Source organism: Colletotrichum aenigma (assembly GCF_013390185.1).
Source record: "Colletotrichum aenigma strain Cg56 chromosome Unknown KSG_Cg56_contig03, whole genome shotgun sequence".
NCBI classification, from domain to species: Eukaryota; Fungi; Ascomycota; class Sordariomycetes; order Glomerellales; family Glomerellaceae; genus Colletotrichum; species Colletotrichum aenigma.
The window spans coordinates 104320-116192 of NW_023500909.1; the positions used below are offsets into that span (position 1 = coordinate 104320).

At 55.7% G+C, this 11873-nt stretch overlaps 3 protein-coding genes across 3 annotated transcripts; all 3 read right to left on the bottom strand.

Moving 5' to 3' along the window:
* Positions 1-940: 940 nt before the first annotated feature.
* mtr-9 (N amino acid transport system protein) lies at positions 941-2983 on the bottom strand (the record flags this gene model as incomplete). The annotated part of the gene is made up of 4 exons (XM_037319228.1): positions 941-1859; positions 1938-2288; positions 2344-2415; positions 2469-2983. The coding sequence occupies 4 exons, from the start codon at positions 2981-2983 to the stop codon at positions 941-943; spliced, it is 1857 nt and encodes a 618-aa protein (XP_037181393.1).
* A 1367-nt stretch (positions 2984-4350) lies between these two features.
* Positions 4351-6340, bottom strand: mus-18 (UV-damage endonuclease; the record flags this gene model as incomplete). Its single annotated transcript, XM_037319229.1, has 2 exons — positions 4351-5658; positions 5711-6340. The coding sequence occupies 2 exons, from the start codon at positions 6338-6340 to the stop codon at positions 4351-4353; spliced, it is 1938 nt and encodes a 645-aa protein (XP_037181394.1).
* Positions 6341-8167: 1827 nt separating this feature from the next.
* CGCA056_v003974 (uncharacterized protein) lies at positions 8168-9107 on the bottom strand (the record flags this gene model as incomplete). The annotated part of the gene is made up of 3 exons (XM_037319230.1): positions 8168-8672; positions 8801-8971; positions 9037-9107. The coding sequence occupies 3 exons, from the start codon at positions 9105-9107 to the stop codon at positions 8168-8170; spliced, it is 747 nt and encodes a 248-aa protein (XP_037181391.1).
* Positions 9108-11873: the final 2766 nt, after the last annotated feature.

The window sequence follows — 11873 nt, forward strand, 5'->3', positions numbered from 1 at the left end:
AGAGAAAATCACCCTGCCTGAGACAACCCCTCCTCCCTCCGAAGTGAGGGGCATGAGTGTGGCGGCTTTGGGTGCATGCTACTATTACTACGGCGTTTTGGTTTACAGGGTCATGCATTACGAATGGGAGAGACCATCTTTTCAACATTGGGTCAAGCATTGGCGATATTTCTGAGGGTAGATTTCATGAGAAGGGAGCTCAACGCTCGTTCTGGGTTTAAAATTTTTGTTTCAACAGCGCACGCACGCACTTTGTTTTTTCAACACGGAGCGCAGATACAATTGAACAAGGAGTTGCCGGCCGTTGGCTTGCTTGCTTACTTTCAGCCACCACAACTACTAGCCTGCATCTACCGGCATACTACTCTGTCTTTGTGCTCAAACGTCGAAGCGGTCACGTCTCCCTGCGTATGCAGGAGGCCGATGCATCTGCAGGCCAAATGGTCTGCAGTAGGGTCAAGCTGTCTGCAGGAGGCCAAACGAAACAAAACAAAACTGATCGAAGTGCAGCGGAAACTTCTGGCACGGTTGGCAAAAGACGTTACAACACATTGTCCACGCCACGGAGCAGAAAGCGCAAAAAGAATTGGTTCTCCCCTTCCAGAATCGAACTAGAGACCTTTCGATGACAATGTAACCATTACAGTCGAACGTGATGAACCAACTACACCAAGGGGAGATGTTAGAGGCTAAGCCTCTCTTGGTGAGATGCTAGGACCGCCGGACTGTGGTCCCAAGAGGGGCGGGCTACATTCGAGTCATTTTTCTGCCTGCATGATGCCCGTTCAGAGCCGTATTGGTGTGGGCTGCGAGGTCCACGTGGAGACTGTCCTCCGCAGGTGCATTCAGTTCCGTGGGCAATTGTATTCGAAATTGTGAAATTACAGAATTGAAAGGTGAGAAATGCCGATAGCCCAGCCGCTAACCTCTCGTCTCCAGCTTACACCGGACTCGCACAACCGAAACTCGTGGCCTGCGACTTGCCGTTGAACGCCTCAATCAGCCCCTCAATGGACGAGTACATCCCCAGCGCCGTCGTGACCATGCCGCCAAGCATGTAGAAGATATTCCAGGAGTTGAAGAGCGGCTTTCTCATGAAGCCCCTCCAGTACCGCCAGAACCCGCCATCGACGTAGTGATAAATACCCGTCGCGGGGTCAAATCGTTCCTCCCCTGGCAACATCGCGTCCTTCCGGATCCAGTACCCGAGCCCGAGCAGCGCCGGCAGCGTGTAAGTGAAGGACAGGATGAACAGCGCGCCGATAAAGCCGGAGACGAGCGAGAACTGCGGCACCGCGGCGCCGACGATGAAGGCGATGACCCAGTACACCGGGATCACGGCCGCCCAGAGCATCTTCCCCGCCGAGGCCGTCAGCGGCGGCGCCCCGAAGACGCCCTGCAGGAACTCGACGTAGAGCACCTTCATCCCGATGTTGCCGTACAGCCCGGCCGCGATGAGCCCCGTGATGAGGCTGAGGACGTTCGTAGCCGTCTGCCACGCGTAGGGCGACAGGCCCTGGATGACGGGGTTGAAGCTGTACTGGCCCTGGAAGGAGTACACGTAGATGCCGAACATGAGGTAGATGGAGTAGATGAAGACCTCGCCGAGGAGGAGGGCCTTCCAGAAGTCCATCGGGTGCCGCATCTCGGACATGAAGGCAGCGAAGATGAGGCAACCGCCGTAGGAGTAGACCGCCTGGTTCAGTCCGTTGAGAGAGGCCGAGAAGCCGGAGCCGCCCGATGCCATGCCGTTGGGCGGGGTGCCGGCGTACGTGTGGATTGGCCCGGGACCGAAGGCGTCGCCGAAGGAGGCTTTGGTCGCTGCGAAGTTCGGAGGGGAGTGCGCTACGACGCCCATGCTATTGTCATGGTCAGTACATTCGAAGAACAATGCGCCGGGGTGTAAGAGTATGGCTTGACTGCGCGGCTGCACTCACCAGATGAAGATGATCAACAGATTCACCCACACAGCCAGGTTTGCGATCCACGAGAACCGCTGCAGCGTCCTAATCTGTCCCAGAACGAACCCTGCCGCCATGAAGATGATGAGGCACGCAACGAAACAAATGCCTGCACCGCCATTGGGGCCCTTGGAAATCTGCGAGATCGACTGTCCGTTGCCGAGGATGAGGACCGCGACAAAGAGCATGAGCTGCAGGCCCTGCGCAAAGTTGATGGCGTGCCGCGCCCAGGTCCCAAAGACGCGGAAGTACAGGTCGCCGTAGCCTTTCAGAGGGTACCGGTCGGAGTCGAGGCCGAGGAAGGACTTGTAGAGGATCCATCCCGAACTGGTTCTGTGAGCAGTCTGCGTGGGTACTCAACCGAGTGGCGAGGAGAACTTACTACAAGGACATGATGCCGAAGACGGTATAGAGAGCCACGCCTGGGCCGTATCCCATTTGCGCAAAGGCCCATCTAGAACCCGTCAGTCTGATGTTACCATGAAAGCTGACGATGTGAGTACTTACGGCGTCGAAAAGGGCCCCAGGATATCCGTCGTGATGAGATAGAAAATGGCTCCCCAGCCTGCCGTCCTCATCGCCCTGCTAGCCCTCTTCCACTCTTCCTGCGTTACGCTTCCCACAACCCCTTCGCCGGGAGGAACCAAGGTCTTGTCGCTCCCGATGCTCTTCTCCCTCGTGTCCGGAGCGCCGCCGCTGCTCTCATACTGCCCGTGCTCGTCACCCTTCCTGAACCTGTCCTTGATCACGCTCTTGATAGTAACAGGCCCTCTGGCTTGCACGTATCTGGCATTTGCCTCTTGCTCCTCCGCGCGAGTGATGCTCGCCCAGTACAGATACTCCTCGAACGTCACGTTCGGGTCGTGGATGTTAGGCGTCTCCTCCATGATGTCGACCACATGTCCGTTACCGCACTCGATAGACCGGGAGTTGGATTTCTCGTGCTTAAGCTGTGAAATAGACAGGTCTCCAGCTTCTTGGCTGCCGTCCGTGACCGCGGGCGCGACCGGGTGGCCGGACATGGTTGCTCCAGGTGTCTCAGAGACGGGACGACTTCAGGCGCACGATGTCATAGGGGGGCGAACGAATATAGTTATACCGGCAGGATGTCACACGAATTACCCCAAAGAGAAGGGATGGACTACGGCCTTTATGTTTTCTACAATCCTACGTGGTCTGATGGCGGTTCATCCGAGTGCTTTCAATCAGAGTGCCCACCGGGTGCGACCGTCCCGGATAGCAGAGGCTACCACTTGCCATTTACGCCGTGTTTCGAACCCCCCCGCGATATCGACTGGCGTGTTGGAAGAGATTTGCCGGGGCGTCCTTGACGTCGTCCCGAGCTAAGCTTTGTGGCACCCCTGAAGGCGATGGAACCTAGATAAGGTGCCACAGGGCGCGCTGCAACCCTCCCCCCGCGTGACGATGACAGCGGTTGGGGTTTTGATTCGAGGAATATGTGCTAAGCGACGGTATCATCGACGATATCTCGAGCGATGTGCGTGGGGTGATGGGGCTAGCGATCGCAGTTGGTGCTTGTTTGGCAGGTCAGAACTCTGTCTTATCGTCATACATCGGATCAGGGGGTGAGAAGCTTCGATGTTGGTTCCATTTCGAGATGGCTGTGATAAGAAGGCATGCCCCATCTGCAACGGATTCTCGGCAGTTTGGCATTTCGATATCTCGGGAGTCGGCTAGGACAGGCGAGACCAGATACGTGATGTGGGCAGTTATGCCCATTATCATCTTATTGGAAACTCAATCTCTCCGCTTCTCATCCCACTTAGTCGGGTCTTCGTCATGGGGCGGATGGACTGCCCACGAACAAATCCAACGTTACTCTACTTTTTAGCTGGGGTTTAAATTCTTCATCACCTCCTCTTCTGTGGTTCAGATACCTACCAGCGCAAATTTCATGTCTCGAAAAACAACGACGCAAAACTCGATGTCATTATTGCAGCTCTGTTGATGTTTCTATCAGTGTTGTGGTTGCAAAGGTTGTGGTGAGCTATACGCATGCTGCATAACACTGCTCCATTCTAATGGAACTATTCACTCGGCTCCCAGTTGCGTCCAAGATCAAGAAAAAGACCTCACCAGATCAAGAGTGCCTGTCAAGACCGGTGACCCCCATACGTGTACGTCAGTCCCTGGGTCCGAAAAGTTGGGCCACTCGCCACCCAATCGCCGACTTGGCGATCTCAGTCCACAGGTGTACCACAGGATCATCACCAGGCCCACAACGCTGACTGAGTGAGGTCTGTACAATTTCATCTTTTGACCTACTCCATGGATTGAACGCCAGTCAAAGGTCTTTTCCTCGTAAATGACATATTGATAGTGTGCAATGCCTATGATACAGTTTACAGGTAATAGAGTTGATAACATCTCATGACTCGTCCTTGACAACCGTCGACTTCCGCTTGACCTCCCTCTTTTTAGGCTTCAGCCACTCTTCCATGCCCTCAGGCCAATACACCCGCCGTGTCGGGCCGCCCATGGCAAATTCCTCTGGAGGGATTGTCTTTGCTTCGGCCTCGGTTGGGCCAGCCTCGCCAACCCCCTCATCCATCTCTTCATCGCCATCATCGTCCTTCTTCTTCTTCTTCGGCTTCCTCGGCTTCTTCTTAGCAGCACCGTTCTTATTTGCTCGATACTCATCCTCTCGTTCGTACGGCACGACGTCGTTGAACAGGTCGTAACCAGGTAATTTGAATGTGCGCATGAGCTCGAAGACGGCTTGCTCCTTGTCCTTGGCCTCGATCATGAGATCCATATCGGGCAGACAGGGAGGTAGTGTTTTCACGCGTGGTGAGTGCTTCCTCCGGTCTCGTGGCGTAACAGCCCCCGGGCACGATTCGCTGTAGTGCATCTTCTGTCTGATTCCCTTGCGAGTCCATGTCGCGCGGATACGATCAAAGACTTTTCTGATATCCTCTGTGCCTTCACGCAATTCATTCGCGTCGAATATGATGTTATGATGATGGAAGTCGAGTACCATAGGAATGTTCAGTTCCTCGCAGATGGGCAACAGATCATGTACCGACCAGGAAACGTCGTCATTTTCCAACACGAGACGATTCTTGATAGACTGACTGAGCTTCGCATAGTTGGTTCGGAAGCGATCCACAGTGGCGGGCTTGTCGCCGTAGGTACCTCCCATGTGAAGAATCATGATCGCATCCTTGTCCTGCTGCTCGGGAAGACGTAGAAGCGAGAGCAACTCATCGTGGTACTCCAAATCGCGAACAGCGTTGGCTATGACCTCCTTACGTGGTGACCCGAGTTGTGTAAACTGACCAGGATGTGTTGTTAGCCGATGACCAAGTTGAGCAGCAACCTTACCAGTCTCGGCAAGAGCATCTGCAGCAAACGGTGCTAGTCGATAACCGTATTCCTCGTGGCTGGCGAAAGGAAACATCTCTGAGCTGAGGCGCATGAACTTGATGCCATACTTGTCATTCCACTGAAGCATCTTGACAATGTCTCGAGCGTTTGCTAATCCCAACTCTTGGACATATTTTTGGCCCAGCTTGATATCAGCAGGCTGTGTGTCATCGGGTCGGTTCTTTGTGGCATGCTCAGGCTGACTTGGATCAGCGAGAGGATGCCGATGCTGTATGATAGATGCAATGCGACATGTCCTTGAGCTAAAGACGGGCGGGTTGGCAGCTCGTAGATATGTGTTGAGACAGGCCTTTAACGACATCAGCACGATTTATACAAGAACGAATCCATGGAGCACATACATAACCTAGACGTCCTGTCCAAGGCAGTGGAAGATAGTCGCTATTCACTGGTGGTGCTCTCGCTGCGCCCCGCTCGGGGGCGTCTTCTTCGCGAAGCTTGTCGTCTTCGACGTCTGCAATGGCCCCCTCAGCTTCAGGGCCTTCGATAGGGGCGACATCCAGGTCCGGGGTCCCTGATCGTTGCTCTTCCACCTCACGGGCGCGCTCTTCAGGATTGGACAGCTCCGTTTTGACAACGGGACGCCAAGACTGATCCTCGGGACGTTTCTTGTTGCCGCCAACGACGTGGCTGGTTTCAATGACAAGACGTTGATTCCTGGTGGAGTTTTGGAGACGGTGTTCCATCTCACTGAGCTCTCTCATGGCATGTCGAACGCCATCGTGGGATTTGAGCATCTTGCGACTGAGCTGGCGGCGCTTGGCAGGTGGCTCCTTGTCTGGATCGGAAGGGGTGGGGCGCATGCCGGCGCCGGCCTCGGTGACTTTCTTGACGTCGTGAATACGGCGACTGGACCTCCGGGGGGCAGGGGGGGGCTTTTCTGGATTGGTAGTCTCCTCGGGTTTGATGGCGGCGTCGGCAACAGCAGCAGCAGCAGCAGTGGCAGACTTTCTTCGCTTGGGAGCAGCCATGACGAGAGAGTTAAGTAGCGGAGGGTTGTAAGTGTAGTCCACAGGCAATAGGGAAAGGCTGAATGAGCGGGCGAGTGATGAGCTCAGGGGCGGGACAGGTGACGGCACGGGTGTGGTGTTACGGAGAAGACGCTTTGCGCAAAGCCGTTGATTGGCTGTGGCGGACGAAAAGCTCCTCATGCAGTCAAAGACCGGGGAGGTACGGATGGAAGTAGAAGACGATGGATTGGGATGAGTGATGTATGAGTGTGTCTGGGCCGTTGGGGGGGATGGATTATGCTCGAGAGTGGGTGTTTGTGTGTCTGTCTGTGTTTGTGCTGGTGGGCACTGTCTGAGGCATGTATCCCCTGGGTGTCAGAATGTACCTTGCCTTACATGGACTTCTTGCGACGGATAGCAGGCACGGGCGAGAAGCTATTGAGGACTGGAAGGGTCAGAAGAAGAGATGTAGTCGGGAAGAGAGGATTGTATTGTGGACAGGAGGAAGAGAGAAAGAGAGAGAGCCGGCAAGACGAGGGCATGTTAGCGCGGAAGGAGAGGTAGAGGTAGAGGAGACTGGATGTCGTCAGGAGGCCTGAAGACGGGCACGGATGGCAACGAGGTAGGTAAGGTACCGTAGGTGCGTAGGTAGGAGGTGAGATGGAAGATGTAATGCCTGCCGGCGACGCCATGCAATTCTTTCCTTTGTGATGGGTCTAGTGCAGTGGCGGATGGGCATTTCGATCTCGGTAAGGGAAGGCCCCTCGCCTTCTCAGACACAGGCACAGGCCAGGCACGCGGCAAGGGTAGGTCTTTCCTTTTGCTTTTCTTTTTCTCGCTAGGTACCTGCCTGCCTTCGCTTCGGTTGAGAAGGAACACACGAATAATGGAAGGTACGATGAAGTCACCCGTGGACCTGTCCTATAGGTGGGAAGGGAGGAGGAAGGGGAAAGAGAGACAGAAGGCAGGTGCACCCACCGGTGGCAGGTGGAAGGCAAGTGGAAGGCGCGAGGTGGATTGTGGGGAGGAGCTTGGTCCATTTCAACCGCGTCATTGGTCCCCAAACGAATCGTCGGCGGGAGCTTCGACGTCACTGGGAAAGTCCAATGCATGGTGGTCCGTTGGGCCTGGACGCGGATTTTTGCAGCGTTACGCCACGATGACAGCAGCGACCCGACGAGAACTGTGGTTCACTCCTTCCGCGTCCTGCCTGCCCTAGCGGATGTGTCTCACCGAGCACCCGGCCACTGCACTTGCCCCGTTCTAGACAGCTCTCCCTAGGCGCTCTTCGATGAAGCTTGATGACCAACCCACCTCAGGAAGACAAGCTCCGCCAGCCCGACAACCCGTCACCATTCGCATTGGATCCAGATGCTTCATCCCCTGGTCCAATGTGGGCTTCGGCTCAGGCCGTTGACAAGCTCACCGAACCCAGCCCAGCATATCTACGAATGCTCCGGCGATACCACGACACCTGACCCAAGTCAATGCAGGACCTCACACTGCAGATCGCCATCGATACCGTGCTCTGGCTCTAAGCTACATAGTACGGTGCAACGCCCTGCGCCCCCTCCCCCCAAGTCTAAAGCGCCCGCCTAGCTGAGCAAAACCTCCGCCCATGACGATGCGATCTCGATCCCACCGTCGCTGGTGTCGTGTCACGGCACTCGTCGATCTCGGTCCCTCTGCATCGTCGCAGAAAATTCAATTGCGCTATCTCAGTCGCTGATCAAGAATGACAGTCACGTTTCTTCTGCGCTCCTCCGCCGGGTATCATCTGCAAAAGAAAAACAACGAAATCACCAGTTGACAAGCCAATGACAAACCAATCATCACCCAGTCCTCACATCAAAGAATTGGCACGCTAAGTCGCTCAACCGTGAGCCCGCGAACCCTTGCAGGCGCCGGACTCGCAATTCCGCCATTACGGCCGCCACCGGCCCCCGATGGTGCGGATGCCGCCCGGGCCCTCATTTCCCGCGTCTGCCAGTACGGGCTCCGGCAGACGGGACAGTCGTACCGCTCAATCAAGAACCAAGATGAAAGACACTTGGCGTGAAAAGCGTGGTGACAGCTCTTGAGCGTCAGGATATCGTCGTCGCCCGAGTCGCCCTCCGAGTTGCCCGTCTTCTCGTTCCATAGTTGCATCACACGCCAGTTGCAATTGCTCGCTGCAAGCTTCTCCAGGACACTGCGAATGCCAAAACCCCTATGCGTCTGTCGCCCTCCACTTTCTTCTGGAACATCGCTGCCCCCGCCCGAGCCCGAAGCATGCGAGGGCACTGCCTGCATCGGGCTTGAGCCAGTCGTATGGATGTTGCTTGGGACGAACAGTGGCCCGATGCATATGGGACTGTCAGCAGCAACAGTCAGCGACAGCGACGGCATGCGAAGTGCTGACCAGCTCCCTGCCTGCCATCTCGCAAAGACAGGCCCATCCTAGTGCTACGCCGGGCTGGAGAACATACGGCGAGTACTCACCACTCGGGCGCTGAGTCGTGTTGATTCAGACTCGACTCCATGTCCAGCTTTTCCGGGCCGATTGTGGTGCATTCGGATACAGTGCTCAGCTTTCGACGAGCATCTCCAACCCTGGACGATTTAGGATTGAATCTTCGGTGGTCCTTGACTCGCGAATACGTGACGCAGATTCTACTCGAGAGGGGCATGTCAGCTCTCGTCGCCCTGTGTTTGCGGGGAACTCAAGGCTTCAGCACGGTCTGTACAGTGGACCCAGGACGAGGAGGAAGAGGAACAGCGTGAGCAAGATTATGCCGACTTCGTCCATCCCCTCGCCTGTAGCGCTGCGGGGAGCATCGCAGCTTCCCACGACTGTTTTATAATGATTTCGAGCTCTTTTATGGAGCTTGTAACAATGTCGCGATGCGACGACGTGCAATGGTTCACACAGTTTTGCAGTTTCAACAGAATAGCAGTTGATCAATTGCTGCAGAAGCGACCTGAGCAAGCATTTAATGGAGGCAGGACAGCTGAAGAGGAGCTTGTTGGTCAGATGACCGCCAATGTTACCTATGATCGACAGCAGATAACGTACGCGGCAGGTACGGCACTTCAATCACTCGTCGAGCCAAGCAGTCAATCAAGAGCTCCCCCGCACACTATCTTACATACCGCTACGCTCACAAACCCAAAACACATTGCTAGGCGACTAAATATGTTGCAATGGCCGTGTCTTCTGTGACTCTGCCGTCGTCGTCTCTGCTCCCGATCTCCTTTCGTTCCGTCTTCTTCTTCTTCTTCTTCTTCGTCGTCGTCGTCGTCCCTGGTTCCACTGTCGACTCTGTTGAAGCTCCAATCCTAGCAACAACTCCTCTACTTCGAGCCAAGAGCCTTGGCTGCAAATTGCAACGACTCAGGTGTGCATTGAATCGCAGATCCAGTGAGTGCACAAGAGAAGACTATTTCTCTTGTGACGTAAAGTTTGTTGGTGACACAGGTCTTGGTATCCTTGGTAAGCGGGGGGGTTTTCCTACGCATCCTACGATAGGTCAACGAAGCCGGTCTTCTCTGCGAAAGACACAGGCGAGGCGAGTCTGGATTTCTGGGCAAAGGGCACAGACAATCGGCAACGACCAAGAGGAAGAAACAAAACATCGAAGGAGCTGGAGGTGTGTGCAAACTTATCAGTGGATGGGCGGGGGAAATGCTGGGGTGACAAGGGTTGTTCTTCATGACCTCACCAGGGAGCGCCCCTCCATCGCCCCTCCATCGCCCCTCCAACAACAGCCCGCGAGCTCCCAGATGGTCGTATCCATGGATGATTGGAGTTGAGAATCAAAAAATTGTGAACCCTGGTCCCGGAGTTTGAGTTATCGCCCTCAAGACGAAGAGATGGAATGACCAGAACCGCCAACCGACGGCGCCGCTGGAGGAGAGGAAAAGTGTACTCCCGACGAGCGGCGGCGGCGCCCAGCTCAGGAATTTTCAGTTGACGTGCCAAATGCCAAGCAACCGCCAACTTGCCCAAAAACCCTTGGCTGGCCATCCAAGATCCAGCTGGCCCCCATCCGATGTCCCACCGCCGGGGCGGCCAAGACGTCCGCTGCCCAATACCATCGTCAGCCTACCCTCGAAACGCCGAAAGAAGGATGGCTGGCAGGCTGGGAGACATTGGCGGAGAGGACCCGAAGTAATCTCCCCCGAGCATCCCGCAAGCATTGCAGCATCATGATACGCAGTTCTAGCATGGCTGCAGCTGGTTAGTGACGGTCTTGGTCTTGGTCTTGGTCCTCTTGGGACCATCCCGCCATGACACCGAGCATCATCCTATCTGAGGATCCCACGATAACTTCGACACATTTCCATGAGTCCCCAAAACCGGGCCCCTTCTCTGCTCCACCAGTCTCTTCCGCCGCCGAGCATCTGGGCGTCTCACTCGGGGTGGCTGTGTTTCTCGGCGGGACCCGTCCTCCCCCGCCCGTATCGCGCCCGGGACGTCGTGTATCGCTTACACCGGGACAGTATCCCGGTTCCTCCTCTCTACTTCACCACGGGGCTCGCAGCGACAATCTGGGCGCCTCTCTGGGCAGGCTTTCTCGTGTGCAAGGGGCCAAAAGCAAGCCTGACCGGCATTGGAGTCGAGAAACGGTACTATCAGAGACCACGATTGATGCTCTGCGGTGCAGAGATGGTGTGACGGAACGTTGATGTTCGGGCAGAGGGAGAGACGGAGGCCCCCGATCTCATTCGATTTCGGATTTCCACGGTTGCCATGTTTGGCGCCCGGATGAGCTTCTCGGAGGTCTCGATTGTCTCTGGCTGTTGTGTTGTCTTCGAAGCTGACGGCTCTTCTCAAAGCCCCCGGTTGCCACTCCAAGGGCCGGACCAAACACGGCGCTTTATACTTGCGCAGCACTGCAAGAGGCCTCCTAAGCACCTGAGCACATGGTGCGCGCGTCGTATGGTGCGTACGTCACTTGCTCACAGCGACACTTACTTGGGACGTTAGCACCGGCCTGGGTTCCTGTTGTGAGAGGTCGCGTAAGGTTGTGTAGAACGCAACAAGCCGGACGTCGGCAACAAAACGCAGGGGTTGCGCCGGGTGGAGGAATGGCGCCGAGACGTGGTTCATTCCCAACTGCATGCCCCGGGGTCCTCTTCTCCTCTCGGCTCTACAAGACCCTGGCGGAGGAACGCAAGTCTCGTCCAGCGGACTCCAACCCGCGTCGCCAGGAAGGAGCCTCTGGGCAATATCTTGGCCGTTCAGAGCCCTTGCACCCGCCGCAATCACCGCCGCCGGCGTCTCCACATCCATCCTCCTACACTAGACGTGGACTTCTGTTGTTTGTAGTCCTCGACGTCCAGGACTCCCCGGGAATCAGTCCGGCCAAATTGGCCGGTTCACTGAAGTATACTAGAATGGAGAACTAGATCCATCTCCACGCGTGTCCGCCAGGCGCAGTGCATGCAGACAGAGACTTGAGGACTGGACTGACTGACCTTGGACAGACTTCAACCCTGCCGCGCTACGGAAGCTACGCCGCCATATGTATCCAATAAGGCTTGCATGCAGATAGATATCGATACACATAAT